We start from the raw sequence: 25,934 nt of genomic DNA on the forward strand, positions 1-25,934 counted from the left end.
AGCCAAAGTTGGACACTTAACCGACTGAGCCACCCAGGAGCCCCACCCATTCGGTACCTTTATTTTCTTTGGGGACATTTTACAAATTTCAGTTAGTTACCTAAATAAACTTGTGTCAGAGACCAAGAGAAGACCATTAATCTCATCTGCCAACAATGAAGCTAAGCCAGGAACTGAAATTTCCTTCCTCAGGGCAACAGTCAGGTGAAGATACCAGTCTGCAACCCTATCTCATCCAATCTAAACAGCATGACTGAAGATAGCTACTCAATATTCATGCCTCACATTCTTGATTTGACAGTCTGTCTTCTTCAGGGCATCTCATTTTGCACCGAATCTGAACTGAACTCAGGTAATAGAATAACGGTCTTGTCCGAAATCCCAAAGTTCTCTCAAGAAAACAGATGGAAATGGTAGTGGCCACGTGTTGATTTTTCACATGACGGAGAGAAGTCCTACAGCTGGAACTACTCGTTCTTTAAAGCTCTGAATCCTATTCAGTCTACTCACTAATAGAAGAATTTGCTGAAGAAGAGCTTAAAATACTGCAAACCTACCAGGCTCAGACTCCTCAGTATGGGGTTGGCATTCACAGAAATTTATAGTAATGCCAAAGTTAAGATTTTGCAGCAATATTTCTTTTTCTCTGGCCAAGTTTTAATATAAAATGTTGAGGAAAACTCAGCATTCATCCACTGTGTCTGCATGCTTTCGACTAGTTAACATGTTAAGAAAAGGATTGTGCTGTCCAACTATTAGTTTACTTGGAAAAGAAAAAATATTTGTCTATGAATTTGTGGATGAAATGTTTCCAAAAAGAAATTATAAATGGGCCTCTTTTTAGTTCTCTCCTATTATGAATGACAGGTTTAACATTCCTAGAAACCTTAAGAATATAATGACTACATCTTTAAAAGCCCCTAGGGATCCCTGTGCATTAACATATCAGTCAGTAAATTATTATCTATAAATTAATCTTTCTAAGCAGATTTCTACCCCCCTTTAATTTGAAAGCTAAACTTGTGCGTCTCCACTTGAGCAACTTCATATCTGAAGAGCCTACATCTGTAAAAACATTTCTAATGAAAACACGAGGACAACCCCAGAGAAGCAAATAAAGTGAGATTTAAGTATGTAGCAGCCTTCTTACAGTTACATTCCTAACAACAGTGGATTCGAACTTGATGCCAGATAGAGGCTATATAATACGATCAGTATTATATTCTTTTGGTTTCAGTGAGAAATTTAAGTGCTCACACCACCCTGTCTGACTGTGCCATTTACACCAAGATAGAGGAGTTACGGCTTGGTTTCCCGAATCACGGAAGCCGAGGGAAGCAGAGAGGAGGAAGCAGAAGGACTGCTCTAGAGCAGGGAGCAGTAAAGGGAAGGCTGGAAAGTCTGGGCTCCAATGCCGATGGTACAGTTGCCAAAACACAAGTATCAAAGATGGACTTCAATTTGCACATTCTGCCATAAGAAAAATTATTCAACCAGACTTTATTCAGCACTCTCACACAAATTACTTCATCAGTTGGTAAGCCCAACCAGTAATAAGACTACTAAGCCTAATTTAGGCGACTAGAAATCCGCTGTGAAAAGTTCTCTCTCCAATTTGTTACGCCCGTGGTCTGGGCTATCTGCAAAATGAGACGCCAGTGTTGTTTTGTCTGGTTTTCTGTTGTTGTTGTTGTTTTTTTAAGACAAGACATTAATTTTATAAAACATGAACGTAATACAAGTTTCAAGGATCCTCCAATTTACCTTTGGAAGGCAAAATGGAAACGCAGTCATTAATTTCATTAATTTTCACTCCGGATTTTGTTAAGAAAGGTGCAACAGACATCTAACGATGCACACGATCAGAGAATGAGAAGACAGGATCTTCAAGGATGGCTTGATGGGCAACTCAGGTGTAGAAAACGTGCAGCATAACAACACTGGGTAGACAGATCGGAGGCAAACTTTACGGTTTTTAAACATTTTTTATAAAGATGTTTTTAAGTTTATTTATTTTGGGAGCGAGAGACAGCACATGCATGCGAGTGGGAAACGGGCAGAGAGAATCCCAAGCAGGCTCTGCAGTGTCAGCACAGAGCCTGACATGGGGCTCCATCTCAGGAACTGAGAACCTGATCTGAAACGAAATCAGGAGTCAGATGCGTAACCGACTGAGCCACCCAGGAGCCCCTCACCTTTCACTATTATTATTATTCATGACTGCTTTGGTAGGTGACTGATAGTAAGAGTTGAGCTGTCTTCATTGACTGACAAATGTTACACCCTTATTTTGGCCTTCTGCCTATTATCGTTTAATACAACATCTGATAAAATGTTGTATACCATAGGAACTGGCTATAAAAAATTCCTCGGGTTTTCTAGTATATCCAGTTTTAAATACCAACTTTGGGGGGGCACCTGCATGGCTCAGTCAGTTAAGCGTCCGACTTTGGCTCAGGTCACCATCTCGTGGTTCGTGAGTTAGGGCTCTACCTCGGGCTCTGTGCTGACAGCTCAGAGCCTGGAACCCGCTTCAGATTCTCTCTGCCCCTCCTCCACTCACACTCTGTGTCTCTCTCAAAAATAAGCAAACATTAAAAAAAAATTTTTTTTTTTAAATACCAACTTTGGGACTTGATATATGAAATGTCCCCAAGAGTCAACTCCACAGTGACAGAAGGTACAGTAGCAGCTGCCAGGAACTGGGCAGAGGGGAGAATGGCAAAGAACTTGCTCATGCATATGGGGTTTCTTGTGAGGATAACGAAATGTTTTAGAATTAGTGATCGTTGCACAACTGTGTGAATATAATAATCACCAAATTGTATACTTTATACACTGGTGAATTTCAGGGGTGCCTGGCTGGCTCAGTTGGTTGAGGGATGGCCTCTTGATTTTGGCTCAAGACATGATCCCAGGGTCAGGGACTGAGCCCTACATCTGGCTCTGGGCAGAATGTGGAGCCTGTTTGAGATTCTCTCTCTCTCTCTCTCTCTCTCTCTCTCTCTCTCTCCCTCTCCCCTGCTCATGTGTACTCTCTAAAATAAAAACCACAGTGATTTTATGGTTGTGAATTATACCAGCAAAAAAAAAAAAAAAAAAAAAAAACCAATCAAGTTAGCTATTCAGTCAAGCTGGACAAAGTGATAGCAAGAGGCCAAATTTTAAAATTCCACACAGAGCTACCAGCGGACCCCTTTTCAGACCAGAACAGGCAATGTGTTGTGGAAACTGAGAGATGAGATTCAGGCCGGGCAGTCGCTGGACACAGTAGTAAGTGGGCCAGAAAAGTCATGTGGTCACAGGAGACTGTTGTCTTCTCAAGCTGTCTGTGCAGTGCCTTGATACATCCTTCGATCCTACTCAGACTCCCACATCTGCCAGCACATCAGGAACTGAGGTCTACACAGAAATGACCGGGCTACACTGGGAAGGGAACTCTACACACTTACACGGATGGGGCACCGCATGGACCTGGGAGATGTGACCCACCCTTCCCGTGCATGATAGGCCGGCCTCAGACGGGGAAACTAGACTCTCTCCATGTAGAGGGACCACGGACACCTAAAGGTCAATTTTATTTCACCCTAAAATATTGGATGGAAGGGCTGCCACTGGGCGCAGTAATGAGAAACGTGTTCGCCAATCCCCACATATTTATCTACTGTGGTTACACTCCCAGTCCCGACACTGATGCTAACTCAGTAAGGCGACCGGTGTTAACACGTTCACGGACACTTACATATGAAATGGCTGTTGCTCAAGGACTCCAGAAAAGGTTTTACAGTTTCAGATGTTCCCAATTTTAAGAGACAGAAAAGCATCCGCGATGTAAGCATTTAAAAACCAAAAACACAAAGTGACTCGACGGGGAGTACCGAGTGCTTGCCGACCCTGTGCCGGAACAACAGTAACAGACTGCTCGGGATCTCCAAGAGACATCGGATTATGACTTTTATTTGTTAAGTGACAGAGCCAGAGGATGGCTTTACAGAAGGCGAAGTGAACCACACACCAGATGAGAAAAGTCCTTTTGTTTCTTTAAATCTGAGGCCCCCTCTAGTGTCTGAAAACAGTCACACACAGCACACAAAGCAGGTGAAGGCACAGTCACAATATTTTACCAGAGACCTTCCGAAATAACAACACTCCTGTTCCGTTCGTGGGACATGAGTTAAAGAGAGAAAGGTTTAACCATAATTAATATTTCCGATTCCTGCTGTGATTCACCTAGTCCATATTCTCTCATTCAGAAATTTCTTTCTCTGTTTTTTACTGCTGGGTTGTTTTTAGAAGACGAATACTTTGTTATTAAGGAAACAAAATGAAACCTATAATGTGTGTTGGGGCTTTGCTTTTCCAAAAAATACACCTCCCTGAAAACAAGGGAAAATTATTTTCATGTTTCCCAACAGCCTGTTCTGCTTTTATGGAAGTTCTCGGTAAATGTTACCTATTTCCTGAAGTACACTTAAATTTATTGTATTTGGGAATCAGGAAATTTTAAACAGCATGTATTTTAAGACTCACATAATCTGTGAATCTGCTAACCAGCCTTTTGGGCACCCTGTAAAAGGAGGTAGAAAGTGTTGCTCTGAGGACAGATGTTGGCCATGAAGAAGACGTTGTATAGGAATTCTCAGAAGCTTCTATAGACAGGGCACTACATAAATCCAATGATTTCATCTCGTGTACTTTAAAAAGACTGATTAAGATTAGGGGGAGTAAAAAATAGCCGTTTTTCACTCCTCCTTTCTCAGCACGGGCCTTTGTGTCTGTTTGCCTGTTACATTAGAGGGTTTGGGTTAACAATGAGCATCAGTGTTACTGGAAGATAAAAAAATCCCTCTTTTCAAGAAAAGAAAACAACACAATCTTGAGCAGGAGATGGGCAGAGAAGACCTTTTAAAGCTAGTACTGTCATCTTCCTGCAAGATAATAGCACACGGAAAATTTGGAAATTCAATACTTGCTGAAACAAGTTTGCTCTGTATGAACTTTATTTACACAAATGACTGTTTTTGTCATTCAGTGTGTGTTATGGCTTCTCTGCATCGATCCTGTTTTCTGTTTTCAAACCTGTCCTTGGCAAATAGTTACAAGTTAAAAACACAGGCCATCTAACATGAGTTAAATAAAATTGGAGAGATCTCTATATTCAAATGAACAGGACACGGCTTTTTTAAAGTGCAACATAGACTCTTTTGGCTCGACATGAAAAATTAGGTAACTGGAAACTACCGTAGTCGTTTCTCTAAGAACAAATCTCACGAAAAGCTGTTCTGAAAGTTAGCCATGAAATCATAAATTATGGGAAATAATGAAAAGTCATTTAAAGTGAGTGTATAAAATGCAATGACAAATAAAACCAGGGTGGGAGAGGTAGCATAAGGAAAATAAAATCAAATAAATACTGTACAATAACATACAAAATTCTCCTTGTAAAAAATTGAAAATAGGTTTTTAAAACATCCATTTTCTCTTCTTTTAAGAGTTTGACAATGAAATTAAAATTTAAGCCTGGAGTCTCTGTAAAGATTTTCCAAATGTTATTAATTACTGGCATTGTGTTTTGCCAAAACCTCTCTGATCTGTCGGTCTAGTTCGCTTATTATTCGATCCTCGTGATTATACACACCCGTCCGCATCAAAGTATCCCTTTCTTCTATGAGTCGAGTCAAATAATCATCCAAACCTTCTTCCAATGGGTTGCCACGTGGGCTGTCCATTTTTCCACTTGCAATCTCTCTGGAATCCTGGTACTGTTTTTGTTCTTGTTGCCTTAACCTGAGAAGTCAAGAACCAATACCACTCTAGCAGGCAGCAAATACCATGTTGGGTTCTGATTTTTTTGTTAACAACCCCGTTTTAAAAAATGACTTAATGGTAAATTATGTCTGTAGTAGGATTTTCAGGAAGACGACAAAAACCAGCATTCGACTTGGCTAGCCAGAGTAAGCATACTCTTCAAAGACAGTTTTGAAAACAATACTTGTTTTTCTAATAATGAAATACATAAGAACTGTAGACGTTCTGGAAATGTGCAAAAAAAGAAAATGAAATCATTATGATCTTCCTTTAGATAACCCATCCAAGTAATAATTTTCTATGAAAAAGTCACGTGTATTTTAAATATTTTTCTAAAACATTGACGATAGTATACAGGCAAGGCTGTCTATGATTTTTTTTCACTTCCTAATATAACAAAAGTTTTCTTACATCTCTAAGGGTACTTCTACAGGGCTTCCCCAACACTCCATCATTTGCATGTACCGTTACTTAATCATCCTTTATTGCTGATATTTAGGTTGTGGTTAAACCTCTGTTGTTTTGAACAGAATTTCCTTCTCCATTCATTCCACAAATGTACCAAACAGTACTAGGCTTTGGGGATACTACAGTGAATCGTGAAGAAAACTTTCCATTATGGAGCTGAGGTCACTGAGCATTTTTGTAGAAAGTGAAACTGTATGGATGTGAATGCCTGGTTCAGAGGGCATGTACATTTGAAGACTCTGTTTGCCAAGTCTTCACATTATGTTTGTGATGCCTCATCCAGGAGACAGAGAATGGAGCAGGTATCAGACTGGAATCTGGGTACTTCCGATGGAATACTGTTAACCACACTGCCTTGTAAATGTCATATACTTAGTATACTTACTACATGATAGTGATACCAAGTTTGGACAAGGCATAGGTTTTGTTTTAACTGAGAATATACCATTAAGAGAGAACCTCATATTCCTCTAGCAAGTAGCTATAAAAATGTTTTCATTTGCAACTACTCCTAAATTTTGTTGTTATAAATAAGAAGGATGAAGCAGTTAAGTCTGAGCCCCGGCTTCTGCATGGTCTTTAGAGTAACCATGCCAATGAGAACCAAATCCACTTGTGAACTGACACAGAGTTGGGGAGATGCAGTGAGGAGAGTCCTGGTCTCACAGACAAGGAGGACTGAGCCCCGAGAAAGGGTGCAGGACTCTTGACAGCATACACTTTGGTGTGTTCCAAGTGTATGAAAAAGATTCCCCACAAACGAACAGGAAACTGAAGTCTACAGTCCCAGAAGGATACCAAACATCTCCATCTGTTGTGAGAGAAGAAGCCTAAGTAGTGAAAGCACTGTGGTTTGGGACAGGGGTGGAAATCAAATGGTTAATGGAAAAATGTACAAATTAGAGCAATTCGTATGGATGCCGCCCCTGTTGTGATTTTTGTAGTTCTCTTGGAGAAAGGGGTCCTCTGTGCAAACTAATGACATATGACATCAAACTATGTATTAGAAACTCCAACCATTTTCATGTTCATCTGTTTATGCATGAAAGATAAATGGAATTTTTATACAAGTGATAGATTATCCCTACTGCATCTTGACTAAAACGCAAATCACCCATCAGGCTCACAGTAGATCTTTAGAACCTTATAGCTGAAAAAGTCCATAAAGTTGTCAAAGGACACTCTACATCCCTGACAAACACGTGTCTGGCCTCCACCTGCATGTTTCTATCACTAGGAACCTACTGCTTTGTACAACTGCTCTGTTAGAGTTCTTTCTTACAAAGAACTTAGTGTCCAGGCTTCTCCTTTCCAACAGCTGGCTATGATTCTGCTCAGGAAGGGCACCGACTTCTCTTTAGCTCAATAGCCCTCCAGCTACTTGAAGACAGCTGTCTAATACTCTGCCCTAGAGTTCTCAAGTTCAATATCCCTCACTCTCCTAACCACCTTTTTGGTCACATTCCATCGGAAGCCCTCAAGGTAGGTGACTGACTTGAAAACGTGTTGCACGTGGGTAAGAACACCCCAGGTGTGGTTTTACCAGTGCTGAGTAACTGAACACATCTATCCATGTCCCTAACTGCAGTGGCACTTTGACAGCCAAGTCACACAGTTACTAGTGGCCACTCAAATCCTCCCCGGCTTCCTCACATCAACCATTTTATTATGTCCTGCCCATCACTTAAGAGGTTTTTCTTATAAGGACTCTGCTTTTGTTTCTAATCTACTTATTGGTTTAAGTTCTCTCTAAATCCTAATTTCTTGAGATTAATAATCTTAATATCTTATTAATAAGATTTAATTTTGCATGACCTACAAATTTGATACCAAATGGCTATCTTCAGCCAACAGAATCATGCTTAGTAAGTAGCGGAGGCTTAATATAGAGTGGCCTAGAACCAAAACATGCACTAGATGCGTATGGCAGCAAATTGCTGGAAGGCAAGGATCATGTTACTCACTAATTTGTAACATCTTCCACGTTTACAATACAGTGGCCACCAAATATGTGATTAAAAACGAAAATCTGAAAATGGAGCCTGCAGCATGGCACTACAGACCTTAACCTTTTCCAACTGATATTTATGTAGAAATATTCTAAGTGTAGTTGTTTAATTCAGCTCTGAACCCACCTAATAGAGTGACTGCATCTGTCAAATGTATGTGCTGTGGACCGAATTTTGTGTCCCTCAAAGTTAATATGCTGAAGCTCTCATCCTTAATGTGATGGTATCTGGAGAAAGGGTCTTCGGGAGGTGAGTAGGTTTAGATGAGAGCATAAGGGTGGGGATCTCATGCTGGGATTCCTGCTCATAGGAGAAAAGACGCTAGAGACAGTGGGAGGACACAGTGTGAAACAGCTATGTACAAGCCAGAGAGTCCTCACCACAAACTCAACATGCTCGTCCCCTGATCTGGAACTTTGAGCCTCTAGCACTGTGAGAAAGAAATTTCTGTTGTTGAAGCCACCCAGTGTACAGATGGCAGCCCAAGCTAAGACGGTTTGCTGTGCTGAAATGAAAATACTAGTATCTTGATCAACTAACTTAAAAAGTCTTCCCCCAAAGTCCGTAATTTGTTCTTATGCTGCTTTCTAATGATGGCTTTTCTGACATGCAATACTGCTGAAATCGTAACTCAGATGAACAGGACATTCCAGAGAAGTCCAGTGGTGAACAGTAATTAAAAACACAGCCACAGAATCACATGTGAACCCTCCTGGCTCCATGATTTACTAGCTATGTGACCTTGGAAAGGGTACTTAAATCTCTAATCAGCAGGTTCCTCGTCTGTAAATGGGGATGATATCTTCCTCACAAAGCTGCTTTCAAGATTAAAAAAAAAAAAAAATTAGCCAAGAAAGCATTTATAAAAGCTCCTGGCCTATAGTAAGGGCTCAATAAGTAAGGGCAATTTTATTATTTATATTAATAATACAACTAGATTTGAAGTGTCTTACTTTTATGTTATTAAAAATTCAGTGTAATCAATTACCTTGAAAGAGCAGCGAGAATCCTACAGCAGTCATACAAAAATAAAATTTAAAGGATTAACGCTATGAATAGGAACAAAAAAGCTACATACACCTACATTTATGGCAAAAAATAGCATAATGGTCCTTAGTGTAGATTTTCTATTTTGCTAGTCCACTACATTTTTCTTAAAGCTCTGACATTGTACTTTCCTTGGACCAATAGCCAATTAAAGGTTCTCCTACTGGAACTTGCATTGGTGTCTGGAAAAAAAGGGAATTTTTTGGTTATTATACCTGTTTAATTCATTCCTTATATCCAACAATTCTTGTCTCTCCGTCTTCACTGTATCTTTTTCCTCAGCAGCCAGGTAACGTAGTCTCATCTGTTCCAATTCTTCTTGCTGTTTTTTAAGACGAGCCATTTGACTTTCTTGTTCCCGCTCGAAAGAAAAAAACAAGCCAATACTCTTATGTTAGGAATAAATGTATCTCATAGGACTGTGACTTGTGTTCATAATCCTGTTAGATGATACCCATGATATAGCCATGCTCTCCAACTGTATGAGTCACCTACTATCTGGGAAGGCCCAGGCTCTCTTGAAAGCTCTCACTCGTCTTCTGGTTATAAGCCATAATCATTCATGGCCCAATCAGTGAATTGAGGTTAGATAACCACCATAAGATAACAGAAGATGAAGGAAAGAAAGAGTCTGCTGTCAACATAATGACGTGCCCCAGGGAGCAGTGGTAAAAGCATCTAAGAAATAGTTTAATTATACAAAGATGTACCCTGAAAAATTGAACTAAGTGTCTCTGCACTGGTCACTAATTCTCCTTCAAGCTCAGGTAATAAATAATATGCCTTTCTACTCTTCTCCAAGATCACACAAAAATCTCTGCAGCTAGGATATAAAATTTCTTTAGAATGAATGTCTAACCTTCCACAGAATGGATACCCCATGGTTTACTTAACCACTCTCTCAGGAACAGGCACTTCTGATATCATAAGCACTGCTTCAGTAAAACACCCTATCATCTAACAGAGATGGTTCATGGTCCTTTCTACATATGTTTTGAGGGACAGGTCCTTTTCTTTGGGGTCAGAACCACCAAAGGGGAGAACTGTATCAACAGGTATGTCTTTTTTTAACATAAACTTTTTCTGAATAACAATAAACTGCCAAATGACGAGTGGACATTGTGGTAAAATTTTGCAAAGCAAACTCCTCCGTGCAGATTGAGAAACAGAAATTTAAGAGAACCCCAGAAATGCCTCTGTGGCTTCTGCCCAGCCATTAACCACTCATCCTTTCCTCAAGGTAATTACTACCCTAACTTCTAACACCACAAATTACTTTTGACTGCTTTGAACTTCATGTACATGGAATTGTATATATTTATGTTTGGCTATCTTGAGTTAAAATGGTTTGCAGATTCATTTGTATTTGGTATAGCTGATGTCTGCCATTCCTATATACTATTACACAGTCTATTCATTCCACCGTCAAGGGACATTTGGGTTGCTTTGTAATTTCGTTCTATAAAACTGATGTGAACATTATGTATGCCTTTCTACTGGGTATAGGATTCAACCAGAAGGATACGAAAATTTCAGTATTACTAAGTATTGTCAAATAGCTTTCAAAGTAGTTGGAACTAATTTGTACTTGCCTGTGAGTTTTCCAGGGCTCCATATTCTTATTGGCACTTGGTAATTTCTTTTTTTATTTAAATCATTCTGATAGGTTACATGGTGGTATCTCACTGTGATTTCATTTTGCATTTTTTTTCAAAGACTAATGAGGTTGAACATGGTATAATATTTGTAACGGCGTTCTTTCTTTTTGTGAATTTCCTGTTCAGTCATTTGGCACATTGCTCTACTTGGCTATGCATTTTCCCTTATTGATATATTCATAGTTCCTTATATATACTGAGTAAGTCTTCTGTCAATTATTTAAATATTGCAAATATTTTCCACTAGTTTTATTTTTTCTTGCCTTTTCATTCCTTTTAGTGGTGTTTTTGACTTAATTTTGACAGAGTCCACATCTGGTCTCATCTTTTTTGGCTGGTGCCTTCTTTGTCCAACTTAAGTAAATTTTTGCCTGCCTCAATCTTGAAGAGACTCTTTATGAAGATGCTCTCTTATACCATCCTGAAGGTTCATTCAGATCACTAATTCATGTACATGTATATGTAATTCATGTACTGGTTTTGAGGATGTGTGAGATCAAGTTTATTTTCTCCCCCCACCCCCACCCCCACCCCCATATAGAGCTTCAACTGATGTGGCAACATTTACTAAAAAAAAGTTCCATCTCCCATGGTTTGGCAGTAACAACACTGATATACCACCTCTGTCCATGTATGTAATATATGTATGGGTTTGTTTATGGAATCTCTCACCTGATCTATTTCTCTGCCTTTGCATTCAGTTATATTGCTTTGATGCTGTAACTTTGAAAATAATAACTCTTGATAAGTGATAGTATTAAGTCTTCCACCTCTGGCTGTCCTTCAGAATTCTCTTAGCTATTCGGGACTCTGACATTTTTATATAAATCTCTGTTGCTAAAGCTGGAATAAAGAAAGTCTCCTGGGATCTGCTTACGAGTGTGCTTAATGTACACATCACTTTGGCCAAAAGCATTATGTTTACAATACTGATTCTTCAATCAGTGAACAGTTTACCTCTCCAATTATTTAGGTCTTAATTTCATTTAATATTTTCTACTTCTCTACAGATGAAGGGTAAGAACAGTCTTAGAATATGCTCGTAGGTATTTCTTGATTTTTGATGTTATAGTAAATGGCAGTTTTTAAATTCTCATTTTCTAATTGGCCCTAGTGTAATTAAAATTGGTAATTATGTACTGAGTTCATTTCAGCAAACTTGCTAAACTCACTTATTAGCTCTAGTCTGTCACCTGTAGATACTTTTTGGTTTTCTAAATATAATAGTATCATCTACAAATAATAGTTTTATCTTCTCCTTTCCAACTGATACACCCTTTTTGTTTTACTCGTTTATTTTCTGAAGGTGTTAACCAACCAACTTAACCTTTATTTAATAAATAAACTCAGTTCAGATGCTTATACACTGTTTATCAATGTTCCTGAGACTGGATGTCCAATTGATTTTGTTCTTATAATATCTTTGTCAGGTTTGGAGATCCAGATTATACTAGTCTCGTTTTTAAAAAATGTTCTGTCTTCCTTCTTTCTGAAACAGTTTAAGTTTAGCATTAGTTCTAAAACTTTTACTGAAATTCACATGTGAAGCCATCTGGGTCTAGAGCGTTTGTGTGAAAGTTTTTCATTACAGACTCAATTTCCCTAACAGCTATCCAATGAATATTTTGTTTCTTCTTGTGTCAGTTTTGTAAGTTCTGTATCTAAAGTTCACAAAAAAATTTTAATACCTTTCTCCTCTCTTTTTAAATGACTGTGGGATCAGAATTCCTGTGTCCCCCCCTTTTTTTTTCTTGATATTCTCTTTTTGTCCTTGAACACTCCATGGAGGAGGTCTTTTCAAAGAACTTTTTGCTTTGTTGACTGTGTTATATGCACATTTCCTCCCTATTTCATTAATTTTTACTTATCCCTTCCGTCTAATTGCCTTAATTTCTTATTCTTTTACTATTTGAAAGGGATGTTTTGAAAAAAAAAATTTTTTTTTGCTTATTTTTTAAGTGCACTCAAGGTTATGAAATTTTCCACTAAGCACAGCTTGAATTAAATCTCATGTCTTGAGGGGGCACCTAGATGGCTCAACTGGCTGAGCATCTGACTCTTTTCTTTAATTAATTAATTTTTTAATTTACATCTAAGGTAGTTAGCATATAGTGCAACGATGATTTCCGGAGTAGATTCCTTAATGCCCCTTACCCATTTAGCCCATCCCCCAACCCCTCTAGCAACCCTCTATTTTGTTCTCCATATTTAAGAGTTTATGTTTTGTCCCCCTTCCTGTTTTTATATTATTTTTGCTTCCCTTCCTTTATGTTCATTTGTTCTTTGTCTTAAAGTAATATGAGTGAATTCATATGATATTTGTCTTTCTCTAATTTCACTTAGCATAATACCCTCAGTTCCATCCACGTAATTGCAAATGGCAAGATTTCATTCTTTTTGATTGCCGAGTAATACTCCATTGTATGTGTATATACCACATCTTCTTTATCCATTCATCCATCGATGGACATTTGGGCTCTTTCCATACTTTGGCTATTGTTGATAGTGCTGCAATAAACATTGGGGTGCTTGTTTCCCTTCAAAACAGCATACCTGTATCCCTTGGATAAATACCTAGTAGTGCAATTGCTGGGTTGTAGGGTAGTTCTATTTTTAATTTTTTGAGGAACCTCCATACTGTTTTCCAGAGTGGCTGCACCAGTTTGCATTCCCACCAACAGTGCAAAACAGATCCTCTTTTTCTGCATCCTCGCCAACATCTGTTGTTGCCTGAGTTGTCAATGTTAGCCATTTTGACAGGTGTAAGGTGGTATCTCATTGTGGTTTGGATTTGTATTTTCCTGATGATGAGTGATGTTGAGCGTTTTTTCATATGTCTGCTAACCATCTGGATGTCTTCTTTGGAGAAGTGTCTATTCATGTCTTTTGCCCATTTCTTCACTGGATTGCTTTTTTGGGTGTTGAGTTTGATGTGTTCTTTATAGGTCTTGGATACTAACCCTTTATCAGGCAGGTCGTTTGCAAGTATCTTCTCCCATTCTGTCAGTTGGCTTTCAGTTTGCTGATTGTTTCCTTTGCTGTGCAGAAAGCCTTTAATTTTGATGAAGTCCCAATAGTTCATTTTTGCTTTTGTTTCCCTTGCCTCCAAAGACATGTTGAGTAAGACTATGCTGTGGCCCAGGCCGAGGTCAAAGAGGTTTTTACCTGCTTTCTCCTCTATGATTTTGATGGCTTCCTGTCTTACATTTAGGTCTTTCATCCATTTTGAGTTTATTTTTGTGTGTGGTGTAAGAAAGAGACTGTCTTTATTCTATTGGATATTCTTTACGGTTTTGTCACAGATTAGTTTGCCATACTTTTGTGGGTCCATTTCTGGGTTCTCTATTCTGTTCCATTGATCCTAGTGTCTGGTTTTGTGCCAGTACCATACTGTCTTGACAATTACAGCTTTGTAATACAGCTTGAAGTCCGGGATTGAGATTGCCTCCGGTTTTGGTTTTCTTTTTCAAGATTGCTTTGACTGCTCAGAATCTTTTCTGGTTCTATACAAATTTTAGGATTGTTCTAGCTCTGTGAAGAATGCCGGTGTTATTTTGATAGGAATTGCATTGAATATGTGGATTGGGGAATATCAACATTTTAACAATGTTTGTTTTTCCTATGCAGAAGCATGGAGTATTTTTCCTTTTTGTGTGTGTCATCTTCAATTTCTTTCATAAGCTTTCTACAGTTTTCAGTGTATAGATGTTTCACCTCTTTGGTTAGATTTATTCCTAGGTATTTTATGGTTTTTGGTGCAATTGTAAATGGGATTGATTCCTTAATTTTTCTTTTTGCTGCTTCATCGTTGGTGTATAGGAATGTAGTCGATTTCTGGGCACTGATTTGATATCCTGTGACTTTGCTGAATTCATGGATCAGTTCTACTAGTTTTTGGTAGAATCTTTTGGGTTTTCCATTTAGAGTAATATGTCATCTGCGACAAGTGAAAGTTTGACGTCCTCCTGGCTGATTTGGATGCCTTTTATTCCTTTGTGCTGATTGTTGAGGCTAAGACTTCCAATACTATGTTGAATAACAGTGGTAAAAGTGGACATTCCTCTTCCTAGGTTAGGTCTAACTTGAGGGGGAAAACTCTGTTTATCCCCATTGAGGATGGTATTAATGGCCTTTCATATATGGCTTTTATAATCTTGAGATATGACCCTTCTATCCCTACTTTCTTGAGGGTTTTTACCAAGAGTTTTTTATTATGTTGTATTTTGTCAAGTGCTTTCTCTGCATCCGTTGAGAGGATCATGTGGTTCCTGTCCTTTCTTTTATTGATGCATCACATTGATTGCTTTGCAGATTTCGAACCAACCCTACATCCCAGGTATAAATCCCACTTGGTCATGGTGGATAATTTTTTAAAATTTATTGTTGGATCTAGTTGGCTAGTATCTTGTTGAGGATTTTTGCATCCACGTTCATCAGAATTGTAGTTCTCCTTTTTAGTGGAGTCTTTGGTTTTGGAACCAAGGTAATGCTGGCTTCATAGAATGAGTCTAGAAGTTTTCCTTCCAATTCTGTTTTTTGGAACAGCTTCAAGAGAATGGGTAGGTGTTAACTCTTCCTTAAATGTTTGGTAGAATTCCCCTGGAAAGCTATTCGGCCCTGAATTCTTGTTTTTTGGGAGATTTTTGATTACTAATTCGATTTCTTTACCGGTTATGGGTCTGTTCAAATTTTCTATTTCTTCCTGTTTCAGTTTTGGTAGTTTATCTGTTTCTAGGAATTTGTCCATTACTTCCAGATTGCCCATTTTATTGGCATATAATTGCTCATAATATTCTCTTATTATTGTTTGTGTTTCTGCTGTGTTGGTTATGACCTCTCCTCTTTTTTTCTTGGTTTTATTTATTTGGGCCCTTTCCTTTTTCTTTTTGATCAAACTGGCTTTGGTTTATCAGTTTTCTTAATTTTTCCAAAGAACCAGCTCCTGGTTTCGTTGATCTGTTCTACTGATTTGTTTTGTTTTGTTTCTCTTCTTTTTTTTTGGTTACGAGAGCACTGATTTCCTCTCTAATCTTTATTATTTCCTGTCTTCCTCTTCTACCTTCTTTCCAGCTGCTTTCTGGAGGGAGGGGGGGTTCTTTCCCATATTCTCCCCCTGCCTCTGTCCTCTCTCCACAAGCAAAAACAGCTCCCTGCCTTCCACAGCTTCTCTCTCCCCCAGTTCACTTCTCTGTGCCGTGTACCTGGTGCATTCTGTGGTTCAGGTTGTGCAGATTGTTATGTTAATTCTCAAATCAGTTTTCTCGATGTGCAAGATGGTTTAGTGCAGATCTGGCTGCATTTCAGGGATGGGAGACACAAAAAAACCTCCATGCTCTTTCACTATCTTGACCCCTCTCTGAGCATCTGACTCTTGATTTCAGCTCAGGTCATGATCCCAAGGTCATGGGACAGAGCCCTGCGTCAGGCTCCATGCTGAGCAGGGACAATGGTTAGGATTCCATCTCTCTCTCTCTCTCCCTCTCCCTCTGCCCCTCTCCCCTGCTCTTGTGTGCTCTCTCTCAAAGAAAAAAAAAGTATCTCATGTCTTGATAAGCTATATTTTCATTATTTTTTGGTTCAAAATATTTTCTAAATTCACTTGTCTCCAGTTTAGCTATGGGTAATTAGAAGCATACTACTTAATTTTCAATCATTTGAGGATATTCATTATCTTTTCATTAATTTCTAGCTTAATCTCACTCTGGACAGAACATATTCTAAATTACAATCTTCTGAAATTTATTGAGAATGGTTTGACCTAGCACATGAGCAATTTGGCTAAATATTCCATGTATACTAGAAAACGCGTATTTTGGACTTTTCTGCTAAAATATTCTGTATACCAAGGGTTGTGTTGTCTAAACGTTCTAAATATTTACCAATTCTCTTGTTTGCTCTATCAGTTCCCAGGAGAGTTGTGGTAAAAATCTACCATTATTATGCATTTTTCTATTTTTCATTTAGTTCTATAGATTTTTGCTTTACCTAAATTTGTGGCTGTTGTCAGGTGCATACACATGTGGAATTGCTGTCATCTTCCAGGTGAACTGACCCTTTTACGATCATGAGCATTCTATCTACGGTAATGGCTCTTGCCCCAAAATCTGCTTTGCCTGATAGAAGTCTTGCTAGATAGGCTTTCCTGTGATGAGTCTTAACATAATACATACTTCTCCCTCTTTTAAATTTATCCATTGTATATCCTTACATTTAAGCTATATCCCTTATGAGTGGTATACTGTTGTTTAGTTTTTCATGCAATACTGGTCTCTAATGACAGTATTTAGTCCATTTATATTTCAAGTCATTGGTGATATATTGGGTTGCAATCTTTACATGTTGGTATTTTGTACTTGTTCTATCTCTTTGGGGTTATTCTTTTTTTTTTTTTTTTTTTTTTTTTTTTTTTTTAGGTTAGTCTAATCCTTTGTCATTCCATTTCCCCTGCTCTATCAGCTTCTCATTCATTTTTACTCTTCATTTACAAATAATAACACAAATCAGTCCTTTGACAACTTCAAATAATGGAACATATTTTAAGCATTTTAACTCTATCCGTCTCTTCTACTCTTGTTCTTCTGTTTTTGTCAAGAAATTTAATTCTATCTATATTTTAAAACTAACAAATATTTTGAGTGTTGCTTTCTACAATCCGTATTTATATTTTAGTCAGACATTTATTTCCATTGCTGTTTATTCTCCTGTTTTCATTTGGGATCATTTTCCTTCTGAAGAACACCTTAAATTATTTTCTCTTACTTTAGGTTTGCCATGACAAAGTCTCCTAGTTTTTGTCACTCTGAAAAGTCTTCCTTCTGTCACTGTCATTTATGAAGAACATTTTCATTGGGAAGAGAACCTTAAGTTGGCAGTTCTGTTCTTGCAATACTTTAAGGATGTTATCCTGCGGCTGGAAAGTCATCTGTCAGTCTTATTGCTGCTCCTATGAAAGCTATGTCGCCCTCTAGCCCCATCTTCTTAAGGGTTTCTTTGCTTTTTGGCAACTCCGCTACCATGAACCTAGGTATGGTTTACTTGGTATTTATTCCTAGAGTTCATAAACACTCTTGAATCTATGAATTGCTATCTTTTTCACTTTTAGAGATTCTCATGTAGTATCTCTTCAAATCCTGCTTTCTCTCCCATTCTTTTTCTGAGGGGTTGCTAGAGGCTTCATGTTTGTCTCCCCCAATACATCTAGGTTTCCCTGCTTTCTGAAAGTTGGAAGTAAGCCGTTTGACACTTAGAAAAAGCTACATTAGTATCGATTTTTGCTAAATAAATCCAAAGAGGATTTTGGCTATTCTGAAAACCATTACCATGCAAATGTAGGTCTTCTGTAAGAGCAAAGTGGTCTAAGGCCAACTGTGGGTAAGCTGGGGATGCTCTTTACTTTGCATCATTTCTGCTTAAGAGAGGTTTCACAGGAACGCTCTACTTTTAGATAGCTGGGGAAATGTGTGTTATGAAACCTAATCCCCATTTTGAACTGTTAGGGGATGGGGCCTTTGGGAGGTGATTAGGTCATGAAGGTAAGCCCTCCTAAATGGGACTGCTGCCCCTGTAAAAGAGGCCCAGCAGAGCTCCCTGACTCCTCTTCCACGAGGACTTGACAAAAAGGTGGCCTTTTATGAACTGGTGACTGTGCCTAGACCCTGATCTTGGCCTTCCAGCCTCCAGAAGTGTGAGAAACCAATTTCTGTGATATTTTGTTATGGGAGCCCAAAGAGACGAAGACAGGGTCCGTAGTTACAAATGGTGGTCAATCTCATATCCTCTATCTCAGGGGTCACTCATGTTGTTTGCTATTTTTTCCATCCTTTTCCCCCCTCTGTTTCAGCTTAGATGCTTTTTACTGACTTGACTTCACACATCCTTGGTTCTGCTGCATCCAATCTGCTGTTAACTCATCTTTTACATTCTTACATATCACTTAAAATATTTCTCAGTTCCACAATTTCTACATTATTCAAAATATTCTAATTCTTTATTCCATTTCCCCATCATATCACCTTTGTTCTAGAACACAGTAATAGCAGTTATTTCAAACTTGGCATCTGGTGACTCTAAAATCTGGATTACCTGTTGACTTCTATTGAGCAAAGGGCATTAACAGGCATTCCTTAGTGAAGAAAGACAAGTGGTTGATATGCAAAAGAAAAGCTGCTCCAAGTAAGTCATCAGGGATAGGAAAACCGAAGCCACAAAGTGACACTATTTCAAACCCACCAAACTGGAAAAAATTAACACATGTGATAATAGCCAAGTGTTGGACATCATATGAAGAATAACAGTTACACACCACTCTTGGGAACTCAAGAGTCGTACAAGCACTTGGGAAAGTAATTTTGCCCTATTTAGCAAAGCGTTAGAAAGCAGCGACCCTTATTACCAGAAACTCTACATTTTGATATAAATACTAGAGAAACTCGGACAAATTCAAAACTTTTCAGTGTTGTCTTGTTCTAAGTTAAAGGAAAAAGCCATTGAAAAAGGACTGGGTAAAATGTGCTATGTTCATCTGTTTGTTTTATAAAGCAATAAAAATGAACTATAGCTACTTGCCTCAACATAGCTAAATCTCAAAACCAATTTTGAGTCATACAAGGCAGACAAGAGAATGATTCAAAGGCAATGAGTCCATCTACATAAAGTTTAAAACCACACAAACGTAAAGAAAAGCAAAGGGAGAATAAATACCAAATTTAGGCAAGTAGTTACCTCTGGAGAGGATGCAGTTGAGCAAAGGCACAGAAGGCTTCCAGAACACTGATAATGTGCTCTGGTTCTTAAAATAGAAGTGGGGGTGGGGGGGGGGGCGGGTAGGGTGCATAACCATCTTCTTTTTCTTTCCCTCTTTGGACTGTTATGGTCTATTTCTTTTAAAAAGCAACTATTAAAAAAGAAAGGAAAAGAAAGCTCGGCAAAAACAGACCCAGTTGTTACCTCTGGCTGGTGATTTTTATTTTCTGTGTTATGCAGTGCTGCAAACTTTGTCTTTGTTTACAATAAGCAAGCATAATTACGAGCAGAAAAAAATAATAAAAGCCAATTATGTTAGGTTAGGTTACTTTGTAAAATTGTAATTTTATAAGACTTGAAACATCCTAGTTCTAAAACACAGAAGACAAGCCTTTAAACGCCTTGAATTTTTCATCACATATATGGCATTAATACTGATCACACATGCACACACAAAAATTAGAGGTTACAGAAAGAAATCCTCTCTGCTGCCAGGTGCTCTGGGTTAAAGACTCCTCAATCAAGTGAGTATAATCTTTATTTTGCCTGAGCTGCCTATAAATCCAGAGAGGAGATGTAAACATGCATACACTAGACTAAACAGCGGCTAAAAAGTGGCCACTACTTACTCTCCCGCTCACACATACCATGTAAGTCTGTGGGAAAAACTTACAACTAAACTAAGGAACTCAAGTCAAGTTTTCTGAAAATAACCCAGAGCTGACAAGTCAGTAGGAGGGCCTGGATGGTTTCAAGACACAGTTTTTAACCAAGACTTGGACCTCCAACTGTTTTCTTAAACAAAGATTTACATCCCATCCTTGGCTAAATTACTTATAAATTAATCAAATTAATTACCCTGAGTGGATAAGCAGGAGACTGGACAAGATAGTGCTGATGTCAGCCAATGAAGCCTGTGTTGTTTTAACTAAATATATCAGAGCTTAGTTTTAAACAGATCTACTGTGCACAAATATGGTAAGGGACCCACATCCTACCCAAAATCTTAGTTCTGTTTCCTGTCTTGGGAACAAGCGGACCTAGTTTCAATTTATCTCACATAATGAAAACGTTAAATTTTCTACACGAACAAATTCATACCTCTTAATGATTTATTTTCCAAAAGGAGTAGCTTTTATTCAACCTACACAATTGTTTTCTAAGGTGATGAGAAATATTTTTAAACATCTTTTTAGAAAAAAAAATTAAAGTGACAATCTTGAGTATTTGTCAAACAATGAAACCTTTGGTTTAAAAATATTTCTGTAGTGTATCTTCATGGAGACTGGGGGTGGGGCGGAAACAACTAAATTTCCCCTTAGATGTCTCACCATCAGAATTCTTTCAGATCTGTGCTACACATTGTACCAAAGATATCAAATCCAGAATGTCTGGGTATCATTCCTTGTTTTCTAACTTAGGACCCATTTATGTTTATTTGTTTGGTTTTTTTTTGTTGTTGTTGTTGTTTTTTTTACAGCTGTTACCTCCCCAAGTTAGCAAAGAACAACAACAACAAATTTACAGCTTGGAAACACAGACTTTTAAGGTTGGGAATTAGACGATTTTTTTTTTCCCCTAAATCATTAGAAGAGTATGTTTGTTTTTTGTTTTTTTTTTTTTTAATTCACAAATTGACTGTACTGGGTCACCTTTGAGTAATGGAAATCTGTTTAAACATTCTTTTGGCAATAGGCACCTAGCATTAGATCTTATTTCCAAGCTTTACCAGCTGGGTTTTGTCATTAACATTTATTAACAATCTAAGATATGGCTTTCCCCATCTAATCCGTACTACACAAATGTTTTGTATGGCCCTCCAGAGGATTTTGCTGTGACAAATTACTGGCAGAGATTATAGCCCCGTGGCTATTCACCAGAGGCAATGTAAAATTAACATGGTACTAATCCAATTTAAACAAGAAGTTGCACAAACAATCCTCTGAACAAAAGCAGATAGAGGATTCCAATTTTATATTCAAACACAATAAATGTGTTTTTAATAAAAAGTTCTAGAAAAATATGGTACTTTCACACATATGAATTGTGCCTATTTGATGAAGCTATTAATTTTAACCCTATAAGAACAGTTAGTGGCAGAGCACAATTTGGGATGGTCATGGCAAAGGCTTATATTTGCTCTTCAAGTACCAAACCTCCAATGTCGTCTGTGGAACATCAGTGATTCCTAGTGACCTAAAGGTTGTTTACAGTGTTGTTTCCAAAGCAGAAAGTTAGTGGGATAAGGAACAGAATTAGTCTCGAGGAAGATTACTGCACTCAAAGAAGGAGGCTCTTTTCTTGAAGAAATAGTTTAGAGTTGAATTCTAAATTTAACGCCGTTTTCTTAATACATAAAGTAACTCACGGGGAAGCATCTGACTTTCGTGATAGCCTCTCCTACTAGGAACAAACAGCAAAATTATCTGCCCATGCTTTTTAGGCAAGGGGGTAAATGTAAAAGAATGGATGAAATGGGAAGATTCAGAAGGTAACAAAAGGGTACGGGGATGCACGTGACAGGAAGGAGACATTTCAGTCATTAACGATTACTCCTCTCTCCAAAGGAAATGCCCTCCTCAACGCTCACACTTTTCCACCTTTTCATTACTGGTTCTGCTAATGCCCCATGATTCATTCCCTTAGTCTCTGAGCCTTCACTGTGTAACTTCTTTAATGGCAGGCACCATTTTCTACTTCTTCCCCATCTCCTCTCCGTACTTTGGCATCCTGACTGGAGCTTCTTCTCGCTCGAGGTCACTTCAATTCTCATTATGAGAGCTGGTCTAACAGTCACTGATGCCATTTTCCTTGCTGGGATGTGCCAAACCATGACTTGTGCCTGGATACTGTGTCAGAAATCCCTAAAACCTTCCAGGGCTCACTTTCTTCTCCTCCAAATTCTTTCATTATTTGGCTTCCATGGAATAACCTGATACCAGCATAAAGGGGAAACAGCCGGGACCCCAGTCCAGTGGCTCTAATCCTTGCTCTCTCACTCGTGACCTGTGCGATCTGGTGCACCTTCCTTAAATTCCCTAAGTCTCCGTTTCTTTCATCTAGAAAATCGAAATTCAGTTACCAGCTCTACTGCGATCTTGGTTAGGATGAAATGACAAGGTGTGAGGGGCCTGAAATCATGACCGCCCTCTTGCTCTCTGCCCGTTGGTTCCATCATCAGCTGTCAGGCCTCCTCTGCAAACCTAAGAATGCTCAGTTTTATCTACCACAGCTTAAATTCTCACATCTGCAAGGAGCCCAATCATCCTCCCAATACCAGCTGCATATTTCTGAATGCTTGCTGAATTTCTTTTGGCAAAAGTCAAGATGTCCACATTCGCAAGTCCTTTCTCCTCCTTGTATTACTACCGTTATTTCCATACTGGAAAACTCGCTTTGCAGACACTGAGGCTTGAGCCTCTGGCATCATCTTCAACTTTCTACTTTGCATTACAATCAGGTAAAAACGGGGCTATACCAATCTACCAAAACCATGTTTTGGGTTTTTTTCCCCCAGGAATCTGTGTGTCACGTTCCCACTTAAGTTCCAGTCCTGGTTACCTGAAATTACCTCTAAAATTGACCCTCCTCTCTTGTCCAAGTAGAGTCTCTGCTTTCCACCTTCCTGCATGTTTGCTATACTCATTTTGTTGGTTACATTTATAGCATTTCCCTCTCTGCTTTCTTAAATCACAACCAGCTCACCAGAGGTCTATCTCAAATACTCCTCTTCCACAGCGTCCTACTTAAGTGCTATTAAATAGATGTACTTTCCCGTCCTGCCTCCTCAGGATGGTTCTTGTCACAGCTCTCACTCTTAAATATAAATGTTACATTTATAATTTTCTTCCCTCTTAATAAATTGCAAGCTCTCTGAGGGAAAGACTTAAGTTTTACATACACCAATAAATCTGTCGCAGTACTGTGAATACAGGAGGCCCTCAGTGCACGCATCTGTCCTTGATCCTGTGAACATTTATAAAATACTTTCACTTCGTGTAATATTCTGTTATGCTTACAATCTCAACTCTTCGACGAGCTACATTAAGGCAAACTGTATTGTTTATTCTCCTGAGGTCTTGTACATACCTCTCTTTGAGAGCAGTAGGTGTTTAGTACAATACCACAGAGATGTTTAATAGCATTTGCTGGTCATGGAGACAGAGAAAAAAAATACAATTATGAAAGACCCTATGTGCCAAATTTCACTCTGAATAAACTGATCATTAAAGAAAGGCAAAAGTTTGAAGGGTTAGGTCAAGTAGATTCGATTCTAAAGAAAAACCTTGCTCACATTTAATTGATCTTAATCATTTGAGCAAACTTCACTCCAAAATAAGATTAATTTCTCCTGAGGCTTATGGCATTTGTTATTTAGTAGTAGGAAGAAGAAGAAAAAAGAAGTCTAAGAAGAATTCAGGAAACCACTATCACTTTTAAATTCTTGTAAAATTGTGCAAAAATTGTCTGTGATTCCTTTTCTTAACTGAGTAAATGACTAGGTCTTCTAGGACTAACATTTGAAATCAGCTGTTCAGCTGGAGGACATGTTAAATTTTTTCAGTTATTCTGAAATTTCTTTTCTGAAAGTTACTTTCAATGGAAAGAAATTAAGACAAAAAAAATGGCCGTTTTATAAGTGAAAGTGAAAGAAATCATTCCTAATTTCTTCTGGGGAGGACAACAGTTGCCAATTTGAAAAAAAAGAAAAAAAAAGGGACCTAAGAGTTAATTCTTTTATTAAGAAAACAATCTTTTAATAATCTCAAAAATAGCCCTGCAGATCCAAATGTCCACATATGAACGTAATAGCTATTGCCAAATACGCATACTTTTAAAGAATCAAGGGGAAAAAGACATAAAAAGAAGAATCCATCATCAGCTATAAACTACATACCTGTTTAAGTCTGGCAAGTTCTTTCAAAGCTCGTCCCCACTGCTGCTTGTAATGTAGTTTAGACTTAGTTGCAGATTCCAACTTCCTTTCAAGTTCAACCTAACAGTGATTAAAATCGTATCAAGTGAAACACTATACCACTGTGTACAATCACTGAAAGATAATATATACAAAGAGTCTGGCTTAAGAAAAGAGTTTATACAGTGTAACATACGACATCATCTAAAACTGTTATATAATTTACTATAAATATTATGGCACATGAACATTTTCTTGTTTAAAATATAGTCGTATTTTTACTGCCTAACAGCCTATACTGAAAGGAACGGAATCAGTCTTAACCTCCAGACAGTTACTATAAATGTATTAAAACGTGTATAGAGTGCAAAACATTCATTTTTTACAAAAAGCAGTCCTTACTGTTAGCATTCCAATTTAGCTGGCACTCGACATCTCAGAAACCTAGTTCTTCCTTCTGGGGGCCTATCATGAGATGGAACTTGGTCTTACAACCCCGAGAGCTAGTAGAGATACTCTTAGAACTCTATTGCCGCAAAACTCGGAGAGTGCTGAGAGCAGGGAGATCTTTTATCAGAAAGCAGTTTACTGAGAAAGAGGACAAAGGGGAAAATATTTTAAGAATGTTAAAATAAACCTGAGAGTAGGAAAAATAATGCTCCTCATAACACTAACTTTGATTTTCTATTTTTCCTCAAACATATAAAGAAAAACATGAAAGTGATTCCATTAAAAAAATGGTTATTTATACTTGCAGCAGGCAATCTGTTGTGCATGAACCGAAGCCAACTTGGCGATGTTCTGGAATGTACGTTCTCAGTGTTTCAAACCAAGTACCAAACAAATTCATGAAGCCAACAGACGGTTTTACTATTTAAGTGATAATGTAATAATCTGCCTGAATTACAGCACAATACTGTGACTCTAAACTGGTCTAAGTTTTTTATATCAAGTCTAGTTTTTCCCATACACACAACTCTTCATGTTTTGCAGGAACATCAAACCAAAGGCACAGTCCCAAACTTCAAACTTCAGAAAACGTGTATGAAAATAAAAGGAAAGGAAAAGCAGATTGCCAAATTCCCTTCACAAAAGACCAGAATATTCTCTGCAGTAATATATGAACTCACGGAGTCACGGTCTTTTCTGCTTTATAAATCCCTGGTGCTTGAATTTAAAGGTGTTGACATTTCACAACTAGACTTACATGTCTTAAGTTGAATAAATACTCTGAGATTATCAAAGGTGACCTCTTCTACTTGTGCCCCAAAGATTTATACATATTAC

At 38.1% G+C, this 25,934-nt stretch overlaps 1 protein-coding gene across 3 annotated transcripts in view; it reads right to left on the bottom strand.

The window, feature by feature from the left end:
* Positions 1-3,941: 3,941 nt before the first annotated feature.
* The window catches only part of CEP120 (centrosomal protein 120), a 74,105-nt gene continuing 52,112 nt past the window's right edge, over positions 3,942-25,934 (bottom strand). For 2 of the 3 annotated variants that reach the window (XM_042982838.1, XM_042982849.1), the window contains exons 19-21: positions 24,630-24,728; positions 9,548-9,693; positions 3,942-5,787 (exon numbers count right to left, since the gene is read on the bottom strand). In XM_042982838.1, the coding sequence (XP_042838772.1) occupies positions 5,553-5,787; positions 9,548-9,693; positions 24,630-24,728 (480 nt within the window). In that variant the 3' untranslated portion in view covers positions 3,942-5,552. The other variant, XM_042982856.1, reaches the window with a different exon arrangement.

Source organism: Panthera tigris, chromosome A1, assembly GCF_018350195.1.
Source record: "Panthera tigris isolate Pti1 chromosome A1, P.tigris_Pti1_mat1.1, whole genome shotgun sequence".
NCBI classification, from domain to species: Eukaryota; Metazoa; Chordata; class Mammalia; order Carnivora; family Felidae; genus Panthera; species Panthera tigris.